The 22,780-nt window shown below is 40.2% G+C and overlaps 1 protein-coding gene across 5 annotated transcripts in view; it reads right to left on the reverse strand.

The window, feature by feature from the left end:
- aak1b (AP2 associated kinase 1b) overlaps nt 1-22,780 on the reverse strand; it is a 64,307-nt gene that overhangs the window by 4,671 nt on the left and 36,856 nt on the right. For 2 of the 5 annotated variants that reach the window (XM_067434199.1, XM_067434196.1), the window contains 6 exons: nt 21,755-21,835; nt 21,282-21,341; nt 14,049-14,153; nt 10,861-10,962; nt 9,852-9,962; nt 8,727-8,870 (listed from right to left, as the gene is read on the reverse strand). In XM_067434199.1, coding sequence (XP_067290300.1) covers nt 8,727-8,870; nt 9,852-9,962; nt 10,861-10,962; nt 14,049-14,153; nt 21,282-21,341; nt 21,755-21,835 — 603 coding nt within the window. Of the gene's footprint in view, nt 1-4,878; nt 7,018-8,726; nt 8,871-9,851; nt 9,963-10,860; nt 10,963-14,048; nt 14,154-21,281; nt 21,342-21,754; nt 21,836-22,780 lie in introns of those variants that run through there. The other 3 variants (XM_067434200.1, XM_067434197.1, XM_067434198.1) reach the window with 3 other exon arrangements.

The raw sequence follows: 22,780 nt of genomic DNA on the forward strand, positions 1-22,780 counted from the left end.
AAATTCTGTCATCATTTACTCACTCTCAAGTTGCTCCAAACCTGTTTGAGTTTCTTTGTTCTCCTGAACACAGAAGATATTTTGAAGAATGTTTGTAACCAAGCAGATAGAGCAACCATTGACTACCATAGTAGCGAAAAAAATACTATGATAGTGAATGGTTGCTCTATCTGCAATCTTCAGGTATGGATGCATACAGATCAAAGCTTAGTAGATACAGCAACAAGTAGAACTAGGACATAAACCAGAAAGTACCCAGACGCCCTATTTTGTAAGATGCGCTCTGAGGGAGACTGATTGCTTTTGTCTTGTGATTCTACAGGCTTTAAAATGATTACGTTAAGTAACCTGGCCTTCTGTGTCTGCCAATAGTCCACTACCTTCATTGAAATGCTTGGAAAGTCCTTAGCCGTCCTTTTTTTAAATGTGAATCTTATCAATGTTTTCCAGTCAGTAAACATTTAGGTCTCAGACGTAAAGTAAATCCTATTGGCCTCCACCTCAGTCGTATAGTGCCATGTTTTTTGTGAATGCGCAATCCTCTCATACAAGTGAATGCTCGAATGACGAAAGAAGAGTGAGAAACAGATGAAGAAATCTTACCTGGAGAAGACGCGGCTATGTCAGCCAGACCTCCAGCAAAAAGTAGAAACGTGACAAGAATAAGAGAAAACTGTTTAACACCCAAAACCTTCGATATATTATTAGATTTGTATGGCCTGCAGTCTTAAAGGAATACATAGAGGCTTGAATCTCAACAATGCGAATCACAAAAAGAAAGTGGATAAATATGTTAGCCTTTTGGGGGGGAAAATAAAGTAAACTGTAAAAAAAATTGTGGAGGAAGTTTACAAATTTTTTTTTTTTAATAATCCCTTTTTCCTTCCCCCCCAATATATTTTTTTTCTTTGTTGATCAAATATGTCAGTAAAATATGTTTAAATAATTAAACATCAAAATTTTAAATGTAAAATATAATCCAATATATAAATATAAAATATATAATTTTTCTCTTATTACAACAATAGCATTTCATATTCATATATTGGATTACATTAATATTCAACAGTGGTTCACATTTAGAAGGCTGTTGTGCGCGATTAGCTTGTTTCAACAGACCAAAAAAAATTATAATTTTATTAAAAAAAAAAAAAAAAAAAAATGAACACCGGCACAATTTACATTCACATTTACATGTTTATTTACCACCCCTTTCTTTGTTTAATGGTTTTCACAAAAATAGAAGGTGCACATGAACCCATCACTGTTCTAACACTGGGCTGAGGGTGTTTGCTACAGAGACCAATGAGGTTCCAACTCTGGGGATAAACATGGTCATAAATATTGTTTTTCTCTGAACAAAAACAGCACATAAAAGGAATCTTTGATTTTTGCACAACAACACAAGTCAAACATTACCCGCGGGGCAAAGACCTCTACTGAGAACTACAAGATGAAGCATTAGGATTGCATAGGTTAACATGAGAGTCTGCGAACAGCTGTACAGAGGAGAGGCGAGGATATAGAAATCTCATAATCGACACTGCCAACAACAAACATCAGTATTGGAGCCCCAACAGCATCTCTTTTCCTCTGTAAGAGCATCACTGACGTGCAGTGCTATTCTGTGGTTTTTCCACCAAAGCCTCCAACAGAACGCCTCATAAAATATCCCAAGCTTTCATGGCAGCGTGAGCTTGAGCTTTTTGTCTTTGTTTTGTTTGTTTTTTGGCTTCATTACTGCACTTTAGGGGTAGGCGGTAAAACTAAAAGATTATATATATATATATATATATATATACACATACATACATACATGCATACATACATATACATACACACACACACACACACACACACACACACACACACACACACACACACACACACACACACACACACAGAGAGTGGGGAAATTAATCATTTGATCCCCTGATGATTTTGCAAGTTTGCCCACTTACAAAAAAAATGAAGGGTCTATGCTTTTTATGGTAGGTTTATTTTAACATATAAAGACAGGATATCAACCCCCCCAAAAAAATCACATTATATAAAGATTAAGTAAGTGAAAAAGTATTTGATTCCCAAGCAAAACATGACAGCACTTGGAGAAAGCCTTGTTGGCAAGTTTGTTTCTTGTAGTTTCTTGTTTACCGGGTTTGCACACATCTCTGGTGTGATTTTGGTCCACTACTCTTTAAAGATAGTCTCCAAATCCTTCAGGTTTATTGGCTGTCGCTTGTCGACTTGGAAGTTTCAGCTCCCTCCACAGATTTTCCATAGGATTAAGGTCTGGAGACTAGCTTTGCCACTTCATGACCTTAATGTGCTTTTTTCCTTGAGCCACTCCTTTGTTGAGTTTTTACAGTACGTGGCCCCGTCCATCGGCCCCTCAATGTGGTGAAGTCACCCTGTACCCTTAGCAGAGAAACGGCCACAAAGCATAATGTTTCCACCTGCGTGCTTGAATATAGGGATGGTGTTCTTGGGGTCATAGTCAGCATTTCTCACCTTTCAAACACGGTGAGTTGAGTTAATGCCAAACAACTCTATATTGGTCATTTGACCACAGCACTTTCTCCCAAGCCTTCTTTGAATCATTTAGATGTCCAATGGCAAACTTCAGAGGAACCTGTACATGTGACTTTCTTGACGAAATGCGAGATTTCAATCCATTGAGGCGTAGTGTGTTACCAATGGTTTGCTCGCAGACTGTGGACCCAACTGCCTTTAGATCATTAACATGTTCGTCCTGTGTAGTTCTGGGCTGATCCCTCACCTTTCTCATGGTCATCCTTACCCCATGAGTTGAGATTGCATGGAGCTCCAGAACAAGGGCGACTGTTTTTTCTTTCATTTCTGAATAAATTCCACCAACAATTGGGTCCTTCTCACCAAGCGTCTTTCTGATGGACTTGTAGCCCATTCCTGCCTTGTGCAGGTCTACAATCATGTCCTCGACGTCCTTTGACAGCTCTTTGGACATATAGGTGGAGGGGTTGGAATGGAAGATATAGATCCAGTGGACAGGCGTCTTTTGTTCACATAAGCTGACATTAGGTTAAAGTGACAGGACTAATCTGTATTCCACATTGGCACACAACCAATCTGTGCGAAGTGGAATTCTTGCTGGTTGGTAGGGTATCATATATTTAGCTCATGCGATCAAATGCTAATCAATTTATAACCTTTATATTATATATTTTTCTGGATTTTTGGGTTGATATTCCGTCTCTATCAATAAAAATTATAGACCTATATATATATATATAGCTCTATAAAATATCAAGAGACCACTTAACATTGAGAAACCCATGTTTCATGTATCAATAAAAATTATAGACCCTTAATTTACTTGCAAGTGAGCAAACTTCCAAAATCAGCAGGGGATCTTGTGTATGTATATATGTATGTATGTATGTATGTATGTATGTATGTATGTATGTATGTATGTATGTATGTATGTATGTATGTATGTATATGTATATATATATATATATATATATATATATATATATATATATATATATATATATAAAGCTCAATAAAATATTAAGAGACCACTTAACATTGAGAAATCCATGTTAAGTGGTCTCTTAATTTTTTCCAGAGCTGTATATATAATTATACACACGCAACCATTCAAAAACTTGTGGTCAGTAAGATTTTAATTTATACTTTTGTTCACCAAAAATGCATTAAATTATAATGTTATATATTCTCTATTTCAAATAAATGCTGTTATCTTAATCAGCAGCACAACTGTTTTCAACATTAATGATGCTTTAAGCATTAAAAATGCTTTTTTCTTAAGTAACAAAAATCTGCATATTACAATGGCAACAGGAATAAATAACAGTTTGAAATACTCAAATAGAAAACTGTTATTTTAACTTTAATTATTTTACAATATTTCTGTAATTTTTATCAAATAAATGCAGCCTTGGTGAGCATAAGAGACTCCTTGGCAATGCTTTACAATAAGGTCTCATTAGTTCATGCATTAGTTAACATTAACGATACGCAATATATCTTTTACAGCTTTTATCCGTTTTAAATGTTAGTTAAAGGTGCACTATGTTTTTTTTTTGCAGGAAAATATCCAAAACCACTAGGCCAGTGTTATATATTTTGTTCAGTTGAGTTCTTCCAATATACCAATTTTTTCTTCTATTTGTAAATTATGAGAAAATTGCTTTTAACCAATGAACCGGGACTTCTGAGGGAGCCGCCTGTCAATTGCGTCATATCAGCATTACCTTCGGTTTCCGGTTTTATTTGGCAGAAACGCTTTACTCTTAGAACAAGTGTCACAGCAGCCGCTGAGCGAACACAAAGAGTAACGTCATATCATTTTAAACACACTAAATGTTATTTAAACAGAGCTGTGTTACCTCATACTCATGACCGGAAAAACGTAAATAGTGTCGGCGACTGCGTCCCGTCATAATGAAAGTCATGTTGCTCGCGAACCGTGTTACGTAACAATCGCGAATCACTTAACCGCATCCATGAACATGATTTCTGCCTGAGTCCTAATTTCCCAAGATTCTGAGCTCAAACTTGACGTCATCAAATTACGCCTCTGTTTTGAATAGGCGCCCTCTAGCGGATTGAAAAATTACATAGTGCAGCTTTTATAAAAATGTTCATGTAAATGTAGAAATTAACATTAACTGAGATGAATAAATGCTGTAGAAGTATTGTTCATAGTTATCTCAGGGTAACTAATGTAGTTAACTAATGTTACAACATTGTACCAAATGAAACCTTCTTGTAAAGTGGTACCAAAAACATTTTACCACCCCAAATACGTACATACATACACACACCTAGCATCAAATGGGAAAAAATATTAATATTCTGTAAGAAGGGGGGGGGGCTTAAATCCAGAAACATTTCTGATCAGAAAAGTCAAATTTGACAGCATGGGAAAAGTAGTTAATATTTTATAGCCGTGCAAATATATCTAGTGATATAAACAGCATAGTAAAATCTTTATCGGACCGCCCAGCCCTACTGCAGTTGCTCTTATGCATCTTGTGAAATGACAACCGCCGTCTCAAACTTGTTTCATGCCATTTACAGATTCAGCAATGTCAAAAAGCTATTTTTGTTTGTATGATTACAGAACGTTCGATTCTATTTCTCACTGATTGGGATTCAGCTCTTCATACAGCATTAGAGCGAGCATTTCCCCTGCTCTCAATCAGGTACTTTGATGTCTAATGACTCTCGGGTGAATGAGGAGAACCTGTGCTTGAAACCGAGGTGCCTGCTGCGGGTCCAGCTCTCCGAACGAAGCAGATAAACCATGTCAAAGACAAAACGACCTCACCACTTTCAACAACTAAGACTAGCTATTTATTTACCTCACGTCCACACATACACACACACACACACACACACACACACGTACAGTACTGATATGAAGATTGGCCACAGACATGTCTTAACTTCATATTCATAAACGCTGCCATGCTTCGATATGCGTCTGATTCACGAGAACTGTGCAAGAAAAGCATGGCATCGGCCGGTAGTTCGGAGGAGGAAATGGTATACGTACAGCGTTGAGGATTTTCCTCGAGACTACAACCTCTTTGTGTTGATAGATGTCTCCGAATAAAAGGCAATGAAAACCGAAAAACAAATCCAGACGATTTGCTTGCAAATGGCATCAAACCGTGTCACGATGCTTCAAGATTGTCCTCTTTTCTTAACTGACTTTGTTCAGCGATGGCCGTTGAGGATGAAACCGACAATTTACATTCGCAAACACGTCTCAACACACAGAACAAAGAGATAAAGTTTCCTCTTAAATAGGTTTCATATACACATATCTGCATTTATATATGGATACTCGATTCATACATTCATTCTCTAACACTCTATTCATATTCACATATAATCTTAACCTTATATGAAATATTTCTTTTAAATTATTCTCAATGTATACTATGGGGCGAGACGGGGATCTCTGAAAGAGTCGCTAGACATTTGGACCAGATGCTTTATACACAGGAAGAACAAATCACTTTTGATGGCGGGAGAGTCGAATACTGCAGATATACAACAATTTACATTGCTTCGAGCCAACGTACAACATCAATAGAGCTATTTACAAAGAAATAACGGAGAAATGATGGTCTGAAGGTCATGAGATGGTGAAAACGGGTACCACTGATGGCAATGAGGAGTTTCTAGTCTAGTCAGCTTTACGTGAAGTGTTCAGATCTGTTCGTACCATGCACTCTGGTCTGGATGAAGATAAATTCTTACAAGCTGTGCTTGCCTACCTGCAGGTCTGTAAACATCCAGCAAAAATATTCCTGTCTGTAAACATTTGGTTCCCTTGTACTTTAATTTCTGTCTGGAAGGAACCAACAGCACGAGTCTAAAACCCATGTGTGTTTAATCTGGAGACAAGCTTCCTGAGTGCCATTGAAAACACAGCTAAAGACAGAAGAGAAAGAGGATTCGGCAAACATCTGATGTTTGAAGCTTGCGCTCTTGAATGTGAGGCAGATGAAATGCGGTGACGGTCATGTGTGCGTGTTCAAAGGAAGCCGAGATATGGATGCCAGAGGAAACCGGATTATGAGCCTGTAAAAAAAAGTTCCACTAAACTCGAAAGAAAAAAAGTTGACGGGAGATACATGGCATGGTGCAGGGAAGGAATCAAATGAGCGATGATGCTGATGACGACAAGAAATTATGGAATAAAGCGACAGGGAAAGAACATAAAACGTAAGATGTGACGAGCGGGAAGAATGGAATGATGAAGAACTGATTAAAGAAAGAAATGGACGATGATATAGGGTAGAGGATAGGACTAAGGATAGCAGGAGGGATTCATGGTTAAAAGGCAGAAGACTACAGCGGTTGACGTCATCTTCAGCACAGCAGGAATGATCTGTACGGTCTAGAGGTCGATGAGCTGGTCCACCAGCAGCAGGGAACGGGCCAGGTTGGGCAGGCTGGACTCAGAGCTGCCACTGTTACTGCGAGAGTGACCTCCTAAAAGAGGCCAGATGGACAGGAAGGTTAGGGGAGGAGGAGAGGGAGGAGAGCCAAATCAAGACAAGGAGAGACCGAGGAAGGGGACAGCAGAAGAGAGAGGGAGAGAGAGACACAAAGGTAAGTAAACGTTCACGAAAAGTCAAGAGAGACTGTTACGAGAGATGCGCAGGGTTGGGAATCGAGAACTTGGGAACTGATTTCTTTTAAATAAACTATAAACGAATAATAGATGATATTTCCTTCAGTTAAAGACCCATAAAACATGATTACACAGGGTTCATTTTTAGTAGTTTCCTGGAGCACTAATGAATCATTAAAAAACATAAGCTTGCCTCAGTGCTGCTTTTGAAAACTAAAATGATTGAATCGTTTTTGGTAATTGAAAAAACAGAAATAAAAGAAATAAGTATGAGACAAAATTAGAAATTAGAAAAATATCAAAATTAGGCACGTTCCCTTGCCTGGCAACTATCTGGAAACAAAAAGGTTTAAGTGCTAAAATATAAATAAAAAAAAACCTTGATTTAACAAAATACATAAATGATACTCAAATTAAACTGGCTTGTCTGCAATGATACCGCAAAATAATACAAAGAGCACAAAAGGGCATATCCCTTTTGCAATGTCCTTACTTGTTGTCATGACAAACACACACTCTCTCTCAACAATGAATCACAAGTAATATCTTATCCTTGAGCGATGACTGAAACTTTGTATTACTGGCCTTCTTAAGATGAATCGCTTGTTTTATTCCTCAACTCTAAAGGTGTTTTCACAGGTTTGATTGCCTGGTCAGAACCCGAGTTTTATTGATCTCCCCTGCCCCCGCTGGAATGTGTTTAGATTTTATTATTTGGGTCCGAACCGCGTGTTTGCGTCATCAAAGCTGATGCTTTGCTTGGTAATGACAGTGAGGGAGAAGGCGGCAAAATGCATAGCGTTGAACCATTGAACCGTTTTTTGGGAACCATTGGTTTTGTTTCCAAAGCTTCAGTACAAAACGACATGTGTCTTATTTGCCGCGAATGCAAATGCTCTAAGGAAAACTGAAGACGAGCGGAAATTAGATTTACAGCTCTCTGCTTGCAATACGTCAGTCACACTCGCCAGGAAAATTGGTAAAACGTTTACATGAACGAGTTCACATTAATCATACCCTTAGACCACCCTTATCAAGTGGACTCGGGCACGGGTCGCACTAGAATTCAGAAGACGGCGTCATCCAAACAAACTCTGACGTCAATCAAACCTGGTTACGCACCAAAAACACTAGTGTGAAAGCACCCTAAAACGCTTTGGATAAAAGCGTCTTCTGCTAAATGAATAAATGTAAATGCAAGTATTTATTTTTGTCATGTCAAACTCAGAATAAACTTTGAACTAGTTATTCATGTGTGCATTAGGCTCAAATCTGTGAAATTATGGATTGGTGGTTCAAATTACAATGTACAGTTGAAGATATTGATCTTATATACAATCTATTATAATGAATTGAACAGTGGAACTGGAAACAGAATTTGTATTCAATTCCCATCCCTAGACAAATGGGTGCAAAATGGCTCATCTGCCTTGAATAGAACATCTCATTTCGGTATCTTCGCAACTGCCAAAAATAAAAAACGTCTGCAAAATATGCAGTTCGCACATATGCAAACGTACTAGCTGCTTGCTTTCATTACAATGAGAGTGAGAGGCAAACTGCTTACTCGTTCTCAGAAAAAGGATTTGGTTCCTCAAAGCTTTACCTTGGGAGTTTTTGGAGACCAGTACTGGAATGGGGTCAAACTCATCTTCATTGGCTGTCTCAGAGCTCAGAGGCTCGAAGCCCGAGATCAAACAGGAGTCTGCAGCTAAGAGGTGATGAGGGTTGAGTCAAGTGACAGATTACGGATAAAAAGATTTGAAAAAAGGTGAAGGGTGAGAAAAACAAATAGGGGATACAAATACAGCACTGTTAGCATGATGTAAACCCTGAAACTTTCACTTTAATGTTCTTGGATGACATATTGCCAAATTTAAACAAAGAGATAAAGTCCAAATAGGATACAATAAAATTAAAGGTGCACTATGCAACTTTCCGTCCACTGGAGGGCGCCTATTCTAAACAAAGGCGTAGTTTGATGACGCCAAGTGTGAGCGCAGTATCTTGGGACGTGGTCTTCACCTCACAGCCGGTGGAAAATAGGACTCGGGCAGAAACCATGTTCATGGATGCGGTTATTAACGTTACTGTAGTGTAAAGCAGAGCAGGACCGAGTGTTGTGGAGCTGAGCACGGCTGCTGGAGCGATTGTTACACAGGCACACGGCTCGCGAGTACCAGGTCTTTTATTATGACGGGACGGGACACAGTTGCCAGGCATGGGCACTTCCGTTTTTTCCGGTCAGGTAAAGCAGCTCTGTTTATCATATTAGATACATTTAAGTGTTTAAAATTACATTATGACGTTACTCTGTGTGTTCGCTCGGCACTGCTGTGACTTATTCACACTGCTAAGAGAAAAGCGCTTCTGCCAAATAAAACCGAGGGTAGCGCAGATATGACGCGATTGACAGTCGACTCCCTCAAACGCAATGCTGAAACGTCCTGGTCCTTAGGTAAAATAGCAATTATCTCACAATTTACAAATAGTTGGAAACATTTGGGATATTGTAAGTACTCAACTGAACAAAATATATAACACCGGCCTAGTGGTTTTTGGATATTTTACTGCAAAAATACTACATAGTGCACCTTTAAAGACATTTAAATAAAATGTTCAGTTGTCCTCAAACGATATGCTTCAAGTTACATAAGCTATAAATGCCAGGAAAAAGAAAAATTGGTTGTACCTGGTATGTTCTGGGAGTGGCCTCCTGAGACAGGTGCAAACTCATCCAGACAGGAGGCGGAGCCAGTAGGGAGAGAACAGCCAAGCAGGGAGTCCTCACCAATCAAAGGGTCTGTAGCACAGTGGAGAGGAACATCAGAGAAACGTATAAAAACATTAAATCATGTAAAAATGCTAACTACATTTAAAAAAATCTGTGTCATATATTTTATGTCTTTGGAGCTCCACTTATATGGCAGTCAAGGATTTTGTGCATAAAAATCAAAATAGTTTTTCATTATCATTTCCTATTCTTTTCTGACCCTCAAAATGTAATTAAATGATCATTTTGATTAATTTAAAGGTATGCTGATTCAAACAAGTTACTGTTTGTTTGCCCATCTGGACACCAAACAGGCACATTTGTGAATGTGGACAGTCATGCATACATGTGTTCAACATCTGTCAGCAAGCTGCGGAGGTTCAAAGCAAGAACTTCCGCAGTTTTTTAGTTTTTTTTAACAACTTCGTTTCTATTTATGAATTTTAAGGTGGATAATTAGCAACATTTCTGTAGAATTTTGTAAGCAAAAAAAGGTCCATTGTCAACAGTGAAGTGATTTATGAAGTGCAACACACACACACAAGTCACTTTCAAACCAAGCAGCTTTCTGTTTTGCATGGCCAACTCGAACCTGTTGCCAAATCTGAATGGGGACGTTTTTGACAAAATTCCCAGGCACCATTACTTTTGCATTTAAAAAAAAAAAAAAATCAGCAAATAAAGGTAAAATGTTATTTATTGCACCTTTACAGTTTTTTTCAAAGTACATTGAAGTCATTTATATCTAAAGTTAAAGGACATTTAGTTTCCTCATGTTCTGACTGTTTTAAGCACATCCAAAAGTTGTTAATGTGTGAAAGACATAGCCTCAGCCATTCGCACAAAGAAAGCCAGCGCTTAAGTATCTGACAGGTTTTTATAATGCTATCCAGAGGCTTTTCTGCCCATCTCTCATGCATATTTTTACCTGCCAGTGATGATGATACTGGTTCAGCCTCCACCGGGTGCAGGTGAGCTTGAGGGGGCTCTAAGCCAGGAATGAGAGAGTCCAAACACACATCTGTTTTCACTGGGAGTAAGAGAGAGTGAGGAAAGTCAAAGAAAATGAGTTACGCAATAATTTACATTTTTGAGCACATCAAACACATTACTAGGGGTGTCGCCGACTAAGGATTTACACATTCGAATCAGAATTGTCCAATCTTTCTATGGTCGACTGATAGTCAAATCATCTATGTGTTTGTGAATGGGTTGGAAGGGGTACGACACTAGTCAGCAGGAGGGTAAAACTATTTTTATTTTCCTTTACACACTGCAACAACTTCTAATAAAGGGACCAAAGCTGGCTGCCAACTGACAGATGAACTGACAATGGCTTTCTTTTTTAGGTTTAAATAAAAGGTAATGTGGTGGATAAAAATTTGTAACACGGTTTCTCATTACATTTTAGAGCCGCGATCGAAATACAGAACACCACAATATATAGCTAAAGGAACATTTTGATTAATAAGCCTTTAAAAAAAAAATCTTATAGAGGAAAAGAACACTGAGTGCGTTTACATGCACATTCTTAAGCCGATTATACGGGATCGCAAACCGGATGCGAACCTCAGCGCCGCTTCTCTGGTATCTCACGCCGGGACGCCCACATTATACACACAAGCTCAATTTTGAATCAACTTTTGACAGAAGAGCTGCACGATGGGTGTATCTTGTAACACAGGGTGAAATCAGTATGCACATTGATAATTTGAGGGAAATATAAGTAATATAAAACCTTGAAATGGCGCACTGTGGCGCTGCAGGATTTTAAACAACTTCCTGAGTCGCCACGGACAGGCGCTGAATGCCGCCGTCGGTGTGCGTACACTCATTAAAAACAATGTGTTCGAATTTTAAAGTCGTGGCGCGACACTTAGCTTAGTGTCCCGAAGCTCAGCGCCCTTAAAGGGGTCGCACACCGGATGCGAAGCTCAGCGCCCTTAAAGGGGTCGCACACCGGATGCGAAGCTCAGCGCCCTTAAAGGGTTCGCACACCGGATGCGAAGCTCAGCGCCCTTAAAGGGGTCGCACACCGGATGCGAAGCTCAGCGCCCTTAAAGGGGTCGCACACCGGATGCGAAGCTCAGCGCCTTTAAAGGGGTCGCACACCGGATGCGAAGCTCAGCGCCCTTAAAGGGGTCGCACACCGGATGCGAAGCTCAGCGCCCTTAAAGGGGTCGCACACCGGATGCGAAGCTCAGCGCCCTTAAAGGGGTCGCACACCGGATGCGAAGCTCAGCGCCCTTAAAGGGGTCGCACACCGGATGCGAAGCTCAGCGCCCTTAAAGGGGTCGCACACCGGATGCGAAGCTCAGCGCCCTTAAAGGGGTCGCACACCGGATGCGAAGCTCAGCGCCTTTAAAGGGGTCGCACACCGGATGCGAAGCTCAGCGCCCTTAAAGGGGTCGCACACCGGATGCGAAGCTCAGCGCCCTTAAAGGGGTCGCACACCGGATGCGATGCTCAGCGCCCTTAAAGGGGTCGCACACCGGATGCAAAGCTCAGCGCCCTTAAAGGGTTCGCACACCGGATGCGAAGCTCAGCGCCTTTAAAGGGGTCGCACACCGGATGCGAAGCTCAGCGCCCTTAAAGGGGTCGCACACCGGATGCGAAGCTCAGCGCCCTTAAAGGGGTCGCACACCGGATGCGAAGCTCAGCGCCCTTAAAGGGTTCGCACACCCGATGCAAAGCTCAGCGCCCTTAAAGTGGTCGCACACCGGATGCGATGCTCAGCGCCCTTAAAGGGATCGCACACCGGATGCGAAGCTCAGTGCCCTTAAAGGGGTCGCACACCGGATGCGAAGCTCAGCGCCTTTAAAGGGGTCGCACACCGGATGCGAAGCTCAGCGCCTTTAAAGGGGTCGCACACCGAATGCGAAGCTCAGCGCCCTTAAAGGGGACGCACACCGGATGCGAAGCTCAGCGCCTATAAAGGGGTCGCACACCGGATGCGAAGCTCAGTGCCCTTAAAGGGGTCGCACACCGGATGCGAAGCTCAGCGCCCTTAAAGGGGTCGCACACCGGATGCGAAGCTCAGCGCCCTTAAAGGGGTCGCACACCGGATGCGAAGCTCAGCACCCTTAAAGGGGTCGCACACCGGATGCGAAGCTCAGCGCCCTTAAAGGGGTCGCACACCCGATGCAAAGCTCAGCGCCCTTAAAGGGTTCGCACACCCGATGCGAAGCTCAGCGCCCTTAAAGTGGTCGCACACCGGATGCGATGCTCAGCGCCCTTAAAGGGGTCGCACACCGGATGCGAAGCTCAGCGCCCTTAAAGGGGTCGCACACCGGATGCGAAGCTCAGCGCCCTTAAAGGGGTCGCACACCCGATGCAAAGCTCAGCGCCCTTAAAGGGGTCGCACACCCGATGCGAAGCTCAGCGCCCTAAAAGGGGTCGCACACCGGATGCGAAGCTCAGCGCCCTTAAAGGGTTCGCAAACCCGATGCGAAGCTCAGCGCCCTTAAAGTGGTCGCACACCGGATGCGATGCTCAGCGCCCTTAAAGGGGTTGTTCACCGGATGCGAAGCTCAGCGCCCTTAAAGGGGTCGCACACCGGATGCGAAGCTCAGCGCCTTTAAAGGGGTCGCACACCGGATGCGAAGCTCAGCGCCCTTAAAGGGGTCGCACACCAGATGCGAAGCTCAGCGCCCTTAAAGGGGTCGCACACCGGATGCGAAGCTCAGCGCCCTTAAAGGGGTCGCACACCGGATGCGAAGCTCAGCGCCCTTAAAGTGGTCGCACACCGGATGCGAAGCTCAGCGCCCTTAAAGGGGTCGCACATCGGATTCGAAGCTCAGCGCCCTTAAAGGGGTTGCACACCGGATGCAAAGCTCAGCGCCCTTAAAGGGGTTGCACACCGGATGCGAAGCTTAGCACCCTTAGGCCGTGTGTCCACCAAAGCGTTTTTTTCACGCTGCTGGCTGGCGTTTTTAATTGTTTTCAATGAGAGCGCTACGTTTAAAAAGATGCAAAAAGATAAAATTGCAAGCAAGCAAAAATACAGGGACTGGATGAATTCAGAAAATGTCCTTTGTCTCAGAGAATAGGAAAAAGTTTAGTATAGTTTTTGTAAAAGGACAAGCAAGCAGAAGGAAAGTCAGAGACAGCTCTTACCATCTCTAGTGTCGTCCATGGAGCTGCCGAAGGGGTCGGCCATGGACAGCAGATCAGGAAGCATGAGAGAGGTATCTGGAGACTTCAGGCCCTCTATCAGCTTCTCTGCAAGTCGGCCAGTGAAAACAGCCAGCGTTAGCCAGAGTAAACATGGAAATGTAGACATGCAACATACGAGAGGAAAGGGAAAGGACAATGGAGGGTTTGAAAGTCAGACTGATGATTAGAAAAAGGTATCTTGCACAGACAGAAATAAACCAACAGAAGAATTATCAATGGGTCTAAATTATACATTGCTCAATGCAGGGCAAAAGCACAACGTAAAAGACCCATTTCGTACTTTAGATCTAATAGTCACATGGAATCGACGTTGATGGTGTTGAAATTCTGCAGAAGAGTGATGACATGATCATTATCTAGTCTTGTGTATACAAAATCAACTCCCTGTCATAAATATGGTAGAACCATCACTTTTACCACTAAAGAATGCTTTATAAATAATCTTCCTGATCAGTTTCAACTCCTCAGCATACCATAGAGCTTAGAAGAATTTGATGTTCCAACAGAAACTACTGACTTTTTCTTTTCCAGCACTTTAGAAACAGTAAATCCTTTGAATTAAAGATTACAGAAGACTAGAGGTATTTACCATTCAATGGAAGGACAGTGTTCCTTGTATAAAGAAAGGCCTTAAATGTTAGATCTGCTTACTTTTCGACTCTCTTGGAAGAGAACAAACACAGCCCTAGGTATTTATTTGATACAGTGGCTAAATTAATGAGAAAAGGCTTCAACTTTAGATGTCTCCAAACAGCACAATAGTAATGACTATGGATTTCTTTACTTGCAAGATTGATACTGTTAGAGAAAATTATAAACATACCACCATTACTACAGTATCACATTAGACGTTGCGCTATAATATACCCCCTGAGGAACAATTACATTCATTCTTTGCTATAAAGGAGGAAGAAGTCTAATTTTGTTATATCCTCAAAATCAACAGCATGTACAGTGAGGAAAAGTACAGTTTTAAAATAATTTGAAAACCCTGCTATTTTGCAAGTTCTCCCACTTGGAAATCATGGAGGGGTCTGAAATAGTCATCATAGGTACATGTCCACTGTGAGAAAGTCTAAAAAAAAAAAAAAAAACAGAAATCATAATGATTTTCTAACTATTTATTTGTATTATACAGCTGCAAATAAGTATCTGAACACCTGTCCATCGGCTAGAATTCTGACCCTCAAAGAGCTGTTAGTCTGCCTTTAAAATGTCCACCTCCACTCCACATATTATCCTAAATTAGATGCACCTGTTTGATGTTGTTAGCTGCAAAAAGACACCTGTCCACCCCATACAATCAGTAAGAATCCAACTACTAACATGGCCAAGACCAAAGAGCTGCCCAAAAACACGAGACAAAATTGTACACCTCCACAAGGCTGGAAAGGGCTACGGGGAAATTGCCAAGCAGCTTGGTGAAAAAGTGTCCACTGTTAGAGCAATCATTAGAAAATGGAAGAGGCTAAACATGACTGTCAATCTCCCTCGGACTGGGGATCTATGCAAGATCTCACCTCGTGGGGTCTCAATGATCCTAAGAAAGGTGAGAAATCGGCCCAGAACTACACGGGAAGGAGCTGGTCAATGACCTGAAAAGAGCTGGGATCACTGTTTCCAAGGTAACTGTTGGTAATACATTAAGACGTCATGGTTTCAAATCATGCATGACACGGAAGGTTCCCCTGCTTAAACCAGCACAAGTCCAAGCCCATCTTAAGTTTGCCAATGACCATTTGGATGATCCAGAGGAGTCATGGGAGAAAGTCATGGGGTCAGATGAGACCAAAATAGAACATTTTAGTCATAATTCAACTAAATGTGTTTGGAGGAAGAAGAATGATGAGTACCATCCCAAGAACACCATCCCTATTGTGAAGCAATGGGGTGGTAGCATCATGCTTTGGGGGTGTTTTTATGCACATGGGGCAGGGCGACTGCAGTGTATTAAGGAGAAGGCCATGTATTGCGAGATTTTGGGGAACAACCTCCTTCCCTCAGTTAGAGCATTGAATATGGGTTGAGGCTGGGTCTTCCAACATGACAATGACCCGAAGCACACAGCCAAAATAACCAAGGAGTGGCTCTGTAAGAAGCATATCAAGGTTCTGGCGTCACCTAGCCAGTCTCCAGACCTTTGGAGGGAGCTCAAACTCTGTTTCTCAGTGACAGGCCAGAAACCTGACTGATCTAGAGAAGATCTGTGTGGAGGAGTGGGCCAAAATCCCTCCTGCAGTGTGTGCAAACCTGGTGAAAAACTACAGGAAACGTTTGACCTCGGTAATTGAAAACAAAGGCTACTGTACCAAATATTAACATTGATTTTCTCAGGTGTTCAATAACTTATTTGCAGCTGTATCATACAAATAAAAAGTTAAAAAATCATACATTGTGATTTCTGGATTTTTTTTTTTTTGATTATGTCTCTCAGAGTGGACATGCACCTATGACAATTTTAGACCCCTCCGTGATTTCTAAGTGGGAGAACTTGCAAAATAGCAGGGTGTTCAAATACTTATTTTCCCCACTTTATATTAAACCTAAGCTACTAAGCTACTGAAAGAGATGCTTCAATTAGCCATAGATCATCATCATAATATTAATATTTTATCAATGTCATAAGAATGCGTACCAAAAACCTTTAGACTGGCTGTATCTCTATTTTTGTCAAAAATACTACAAAAACAGTATCCTTACAATGATATTACTTTTTCGAAAGAAATCGCACCTGTGATAAATTAAGTAAATAATGTATGTCATATTGATCACAAGTATCGAGTACCACAAGGCTCAGCACTAGGACTGTTGCTTTTTATCCTGTACATGCTACCCTTGGCAGATATCGTTAAGCATGGCTTTAGTTTTCACTGATGATACTCAGCTCTATATTTCTTTGTGCCCTGATGAACCAAAATACTAAATTAACGGAATGGATTGTTGATATAAGATACTTTCTAACACCTGGGTGTGCTCTTTTATACCAATCTTTCATTTCAAAGCCATACAGCTGAACAACAGCCAAACTGCACAATTTTGCTGTTATCACTGTAAATCTATAAAGTGCTATAAAAATAAAGGTGACTTGACCTTGAAGCTAGATTATTATAATTCTCTACCGGGTGGTTGCCCTGCATGCTTAATAAACAAACTCCATCTGGTCCAAAATGTAGCAGCTAGAGTTCTTACTAGAAACAGCAAGTATGACCATATTAGCCCATTTATGTCAACACTGCATTTGCTCCCTATTAAACAAATATTAAACAAAAATAAAATCTTTGATCAACTTTTCCTATTTAGCACCCAAACTCTGGAACAGTTTTCCTGGCCTTTTTTGGAAAATCGACACACTTTGTCAGTTTACATTCTAGAGTAAATACACATTGCTTTAACCTGGCACCAAATTTCTATAATTCACACCCATTTAAGGATTGTTAAGCTGGATAAATAAAGACAACTGAAACTGGAACACTTCCCATAACACCCGATGTACTTGTTACATCGTAAAAATGGCATCTGCGCTCATATTGGTCTCTCCGTTTATCCCGAGGTTACCGTAGTCAGCCGTATCCCATGCATATCCAGATCAGATGGTGGACTTGTACCTAGACACGACCAAAATGCAGCTCTGAAGGTCAGCAGAGATCCTGTCAACTAGACAATCTCCTGTGAAGGCCTTGTTGGCACGACAGCCATCGGCACAGATCCTCAGCAAAGACAACAAGAACCAGATACGTCCTCTGCAAAGACCTATGACCAGCTTCGTCTCCATACTGGTGTGATGAATCTGATCTTCAAGCAAAAGGAACTGGATGAAATATTTGAACTCTACCGATCCACAATCTTATTTCGTTCTTACTTCTTTCATTGGCCAGAAAAAAAAAACTGCAGAAGGGCATCAGAACTGCTTTATAGATGAAATGAACTAATTTAATAACAGACGACCTTTACAACAGAACTGAATCAACAAAACTGACTTCGGCTGAACAATGAAACTATATTCTTTAAAACTGATGTACAGCTGAGATTGTTTGCAACACTGAATAATTTTCCAGTTATCGCAGTAAAGCTGCTTAAAAGCAATCTGGATTGTATAAAGGGCTATATAAATGAAGTGGACTTTGCTTGACTTAAGAATGTGATCAAAAAAGATACAACATGGCACCAAGGCCATGGTCACACATGTGAAAGAATGACTTCTACAAAGCTTTTGACAGATTCAAAACAAACCATTATAGGTAAGGTCGGTATTAGGTACCATTTAAATTGAAAGGTGACTTTAAACACTTGCATGCATGTGTGCTCAAATTAACTCCTTGGTTTAAAACCATTCAAGACCTAAAGGCATTTTTTAAGTATTTTTTTCTGAGTGACATGCACAAAAGTAAAAACTCATAACTCCAAAACTTTAGCAAGGACGATTAGCAAGTCAAAACGTTAAGGAAAATGTACATATCTTTCTTATTTGACATGCAATAACTCAGGAAGGAAATAAAGGAGGAGGACCATTCTTTTTTGGAGAAGTTCCCCAAAATGTGAAGTGTATATGGGTGAAATTGTGGTGATAGTGTAAAAGTAATCAAAAGTTTCAGCATTTGGAACCAAGGCAGCTTTTTTATTTAGCCCTTGACAACCGGAAGGCATTTTTAAAATCAATGTTCCTCCATGGGGAATAGCTTGTGATCAGCACAATGAATTGTTTTGATTTTTCAAAAAGATGTTATGAGTTGCTGAGTTTCTAAGTTTTAAAATTATACATATTTTGCCCTGTTCCATTCAGTGGTTGCTTATTAATATGATTATGAAAAGGGTTTTATATGTACATTTCAGGTTTATATGATTAAAATGTCCATTTTTGAAAGGTATTTTTATTTGGCTTTCCTAAAGTAAATTTACAAAAGCAGGACAAAATAAAAATAAAAATCAAACAAACAAAAAGTTAATAAAATGGTATAAAGATAAATTTAAAAAAAAAATTTTTTTAGTACAGCCGTTTTTCCATTTATCAACATCCAATCAGTATTAATTTTAAGTATCAAATAATCAAAGAATACAGCCATTATTTCAGTAATTTCATTTTACATTTGATTACTTTTTTTTATTATTCCTAAATGTTTACGTGCATACTTGATATCTGATAATGCTCAAGCTACTTTATATAATTATCATTTATAATTTGTTCTGCATTTATTCTATTGCTTTTAATTTCTTTGTTGTTAATTGTATTATTGAGCGTTTATTTCAAAAATACAGTGGGACAAAAAGGTATTTAGTCAGCCACCAATTGTGCAAGTTACCCCACTTAAAAAGAGGCCTGTAATTTTAATCATTGGTACACTTCAACTATGAGACAGAGAATAAGAAACAATCTAGAATATCACATTGTCTGATTTTTAAAGAATTGATTTGCAAATTATGGTGGAAAATAAGTATTTGGTCAATAACAAAAGGTCACCTCAATACGTTGTTATATACCCTTTGTTGGCAATGACAGAGCTCAAACATTTTCTGTAAAGTTTTTACACACTGTTGCTGGTAGTTTGGTCCATTCCTCCATGCAGATCTCCTCTAGAGCAGTGATGTTTTACGGCTATCGCTGGGCAAGAGAGATTTTGAACTCCCTCCAAAGATTTTCTATGGGGTTGAGATCTGGAGACTGGCTAGGGCACTCCAGAACCTTGAAATGCTTCTTACAAAGCCACTCCTTTGTTGCCCCGGGCGGTGTGTTTGGGATCATTCTCTAGGTCCCCCCATGTGGTTCTAGGATTTTTGCTCACCGTTCTTGTGATCATTTTGACCCCACGGGGTGAGATCTTGCATGGAGCCCCAGATCGAAGGAGATTAACAGTGGTCTTGTATGTCTTACATTTTCTAATGATTGCTCCCACAGGTGATTTCTTACTACCAAGCTACTTACCTATTGCAGATTCAGTCTTCCTAGCCGGGTGCAGGTCTACAATTATGTTTCTGGTGTTCTTTGACAGCTCTATGGTCTTGGCAATAGTGGAGTTTGGAGTCTGGCTGTTTGAGATTGTGGAAAGGTGTCTTTTATACTGATAACTAATGATGTTAACAGTGACACCAAAGCTCCGAAGTTTGTGTCAAAAAAATGAAACAATTTTCTGTGAAGCTACGGGTAAAATAGCTAAAAATAGCTACGGGTAGCGCCAGCTGATTGAGGAGTGCAACCACTCTACGTCATCAACCTAGAACGCAAACAAAATGGCGCCGCCCATGGTCCAAATATAAAATCGATTTTTTAAATAATGTAGATCTTTCATGGGTTTTCTACTACATATTTCAGTAAGAGACATTGTTTATGTTATATTAAGCCATACAAGTCTCAACACCATGGGATCCCTTTAAGTTACTAGGAGTATGCAATGGAACAGATTGTGTCATATAATGTCATTTATAATATATTGATTAATTAATTAATTTATTAATCAATCCATTAATTCACTTTTCGCTTCTAGATAATGCGTCGGTTGCAAAACATTTCGCGACACAGCGCTTTCCCTCACTTTCACCAGCAGAGGTCCTCGTTGAGCTCTGATTTGAAAAGCTTCGAGTAATGAACCTTTTTCTGATACAACTGTGCCGAAAGCTTCACTGGTTCAGAAAGCTTAACTTCACCATCACTACTGATAATGAGTTCAAAAAGGTGCCCATAATAATGAGTGGAGGACAGAGAAGACTCTTAAAGAAGTTACAGGTCTGTGAGAGCCAGAAATCTTGTTTTTTTTTATAGGTGACCAAATACTTATTTTCCACCATAATTTGAAAATAAAATCTTCAAAAATCAGACTGTTATTTTCTGGATTTTTCTCATTCTGTCTCTCATAGTTGAAGTGTACCTATGATGAAAATTACAGGCCTCTCTCATCTTTTTAAGTGAGAGAACTTGCACAATTAATGGCTGACTACTTTTTAGTCTCACTATAACTAGAAAAACCGAGACTGCATGGCAGTATTCATTTACTAATATTTAATAAATAAAAATAAATAAAAAAAGTAAGTAAAACGTAGTGTTCAATAGTACCATTTTTTTTTCTTTTGTATCAAACATGTTATTGTGAATCACATTTTCAACAGCATTGATATTTGGTATTGTGACAACAGGTGTGTGATGAGTGCTAAGGTGAGCACAGCTGGCATGGATCTCTGCATTACCTGGCACAGCTAGTAAACCAGGTCCTGGTTCCAAGCCCAGAATGTCAGTAGGTCTTTCAGCTGTATGAGAGCAGATAAAAAGAAGATGGAGAAAAGGCAGTCAAGAAGGGCTGGACATCAACAGGAGTCATTAAATTCTGAGCATCAGAGAAAATAGAGTAAGCACATATCAGCTCAGCAGGGATGCTGAGGTAAGTGGTGGGATGTGATTCAAAGCACATAATGTACTGGAGTGTTTCATCTTAATAAGAGTCTCCTGCTGAGTCTGAAGACTAGTTCAACTACCTCAGATGTACAGAGACATATAGCGAAGGAGGAGAGGAATAGTATAGAAGAAACTAGGATGTCAAAATTGGGGATTAGTCATATAGTACATATGCATTTACAATATATTTGCAGTGATTTGCTATGCAAGTTCAATACACTCAAATATATTTAGAGGAACATCAGATTAGGACTGATAGTACACCTACCAGAAGATGGAGGAGCAAGTTCTGCAGCCTCCAGGCCGGGAATTAGACTTTCAGTAGCAGCAATCAGAGGTTCAACAGGTTCTGCAAACAGCAAAAAACTTTGGCTACATCCACACTTATCCAGATACATTTGAAAAAGCATCTTCTCTATATTTTGGGCTTCCACGCCGAGATGCTGTTTTTGTCTTGCGAAAAGCTTTCGGAAGACACTCCAAAGCATTGTAGGTATTTCAAACCAATGAGCATGTCTAGTCACACCTCTATTCTTTTTCCTAAGGACATCCTGGGATTTTTAATGACCACAGAGAGTATGGACCTTGGTTTAATGTCTCATCCAAAGGACCATAGAATATTACATTTACATTAATGGATTTGGCAGACGCTTTTAACCAAAGCGACTTACATTGCATTCAAGGTACATTGCATACAAGGTTGATATTAGATCATAAAATGGGGACTGTATGCAAATCAAGTGAGCCACACAAGTCCTGAAATTAAAGCCAAAATATTTTGATCGCCCCCCAAAAACAAATTGTGATTGGTTGCGTTACATGTCAGTCAAACATCCTCTTGTGCAGTCCTTGACCAATGACAGCTTTGACAGAGTCCAGACCTTTTGTCATAAAGTCTAAATGTCTGGCTATGCGAGTCTACTACTGCACAGACTCAAGTCCAGAATCAGGGATGTAGTCAGCACCATATCAGGACATTGGGGGCTTTTCTATAATGGAAGAGAGTGAATGTGCATTGTTTTCTTACAGTCTATGGTACAAACTGGAGAACGAGTAAGTGGTGGGATATTTTGCCAATAAAATTATCTTAAGAAATTTAAGTTTGGTCTTTTTTTATCATGTCTATGAGACTTCTTACATTTTACGCATACACACCAAACATGATTTGGGCAGATTGTGACATTTCAGTGTGTACAAAAAACTGGTGTGGACGGAGAGTGGATTTCGATGAATCCGGATTGATGTAAACATAGCCTTTAATACACTTATAGCTGCATTCTGCAGTGTGTTTGAA

This window comes from Pseudorasbora parva, chromosome 23, assembly GCF_024679245.1.
Source record: "Pseudorasbora parva isolate DD20220531a chromosome 23, ASM2467924v1, whole genome shotgun sequence".
NCBI classification, from domain to species: domain Eukaryota; kingdom Metazoa; phylum Chordata; class Actinopteri; order Cypriniformes; family Gobionidae; genus Pseudorasbora; species Pseudorasbora parva.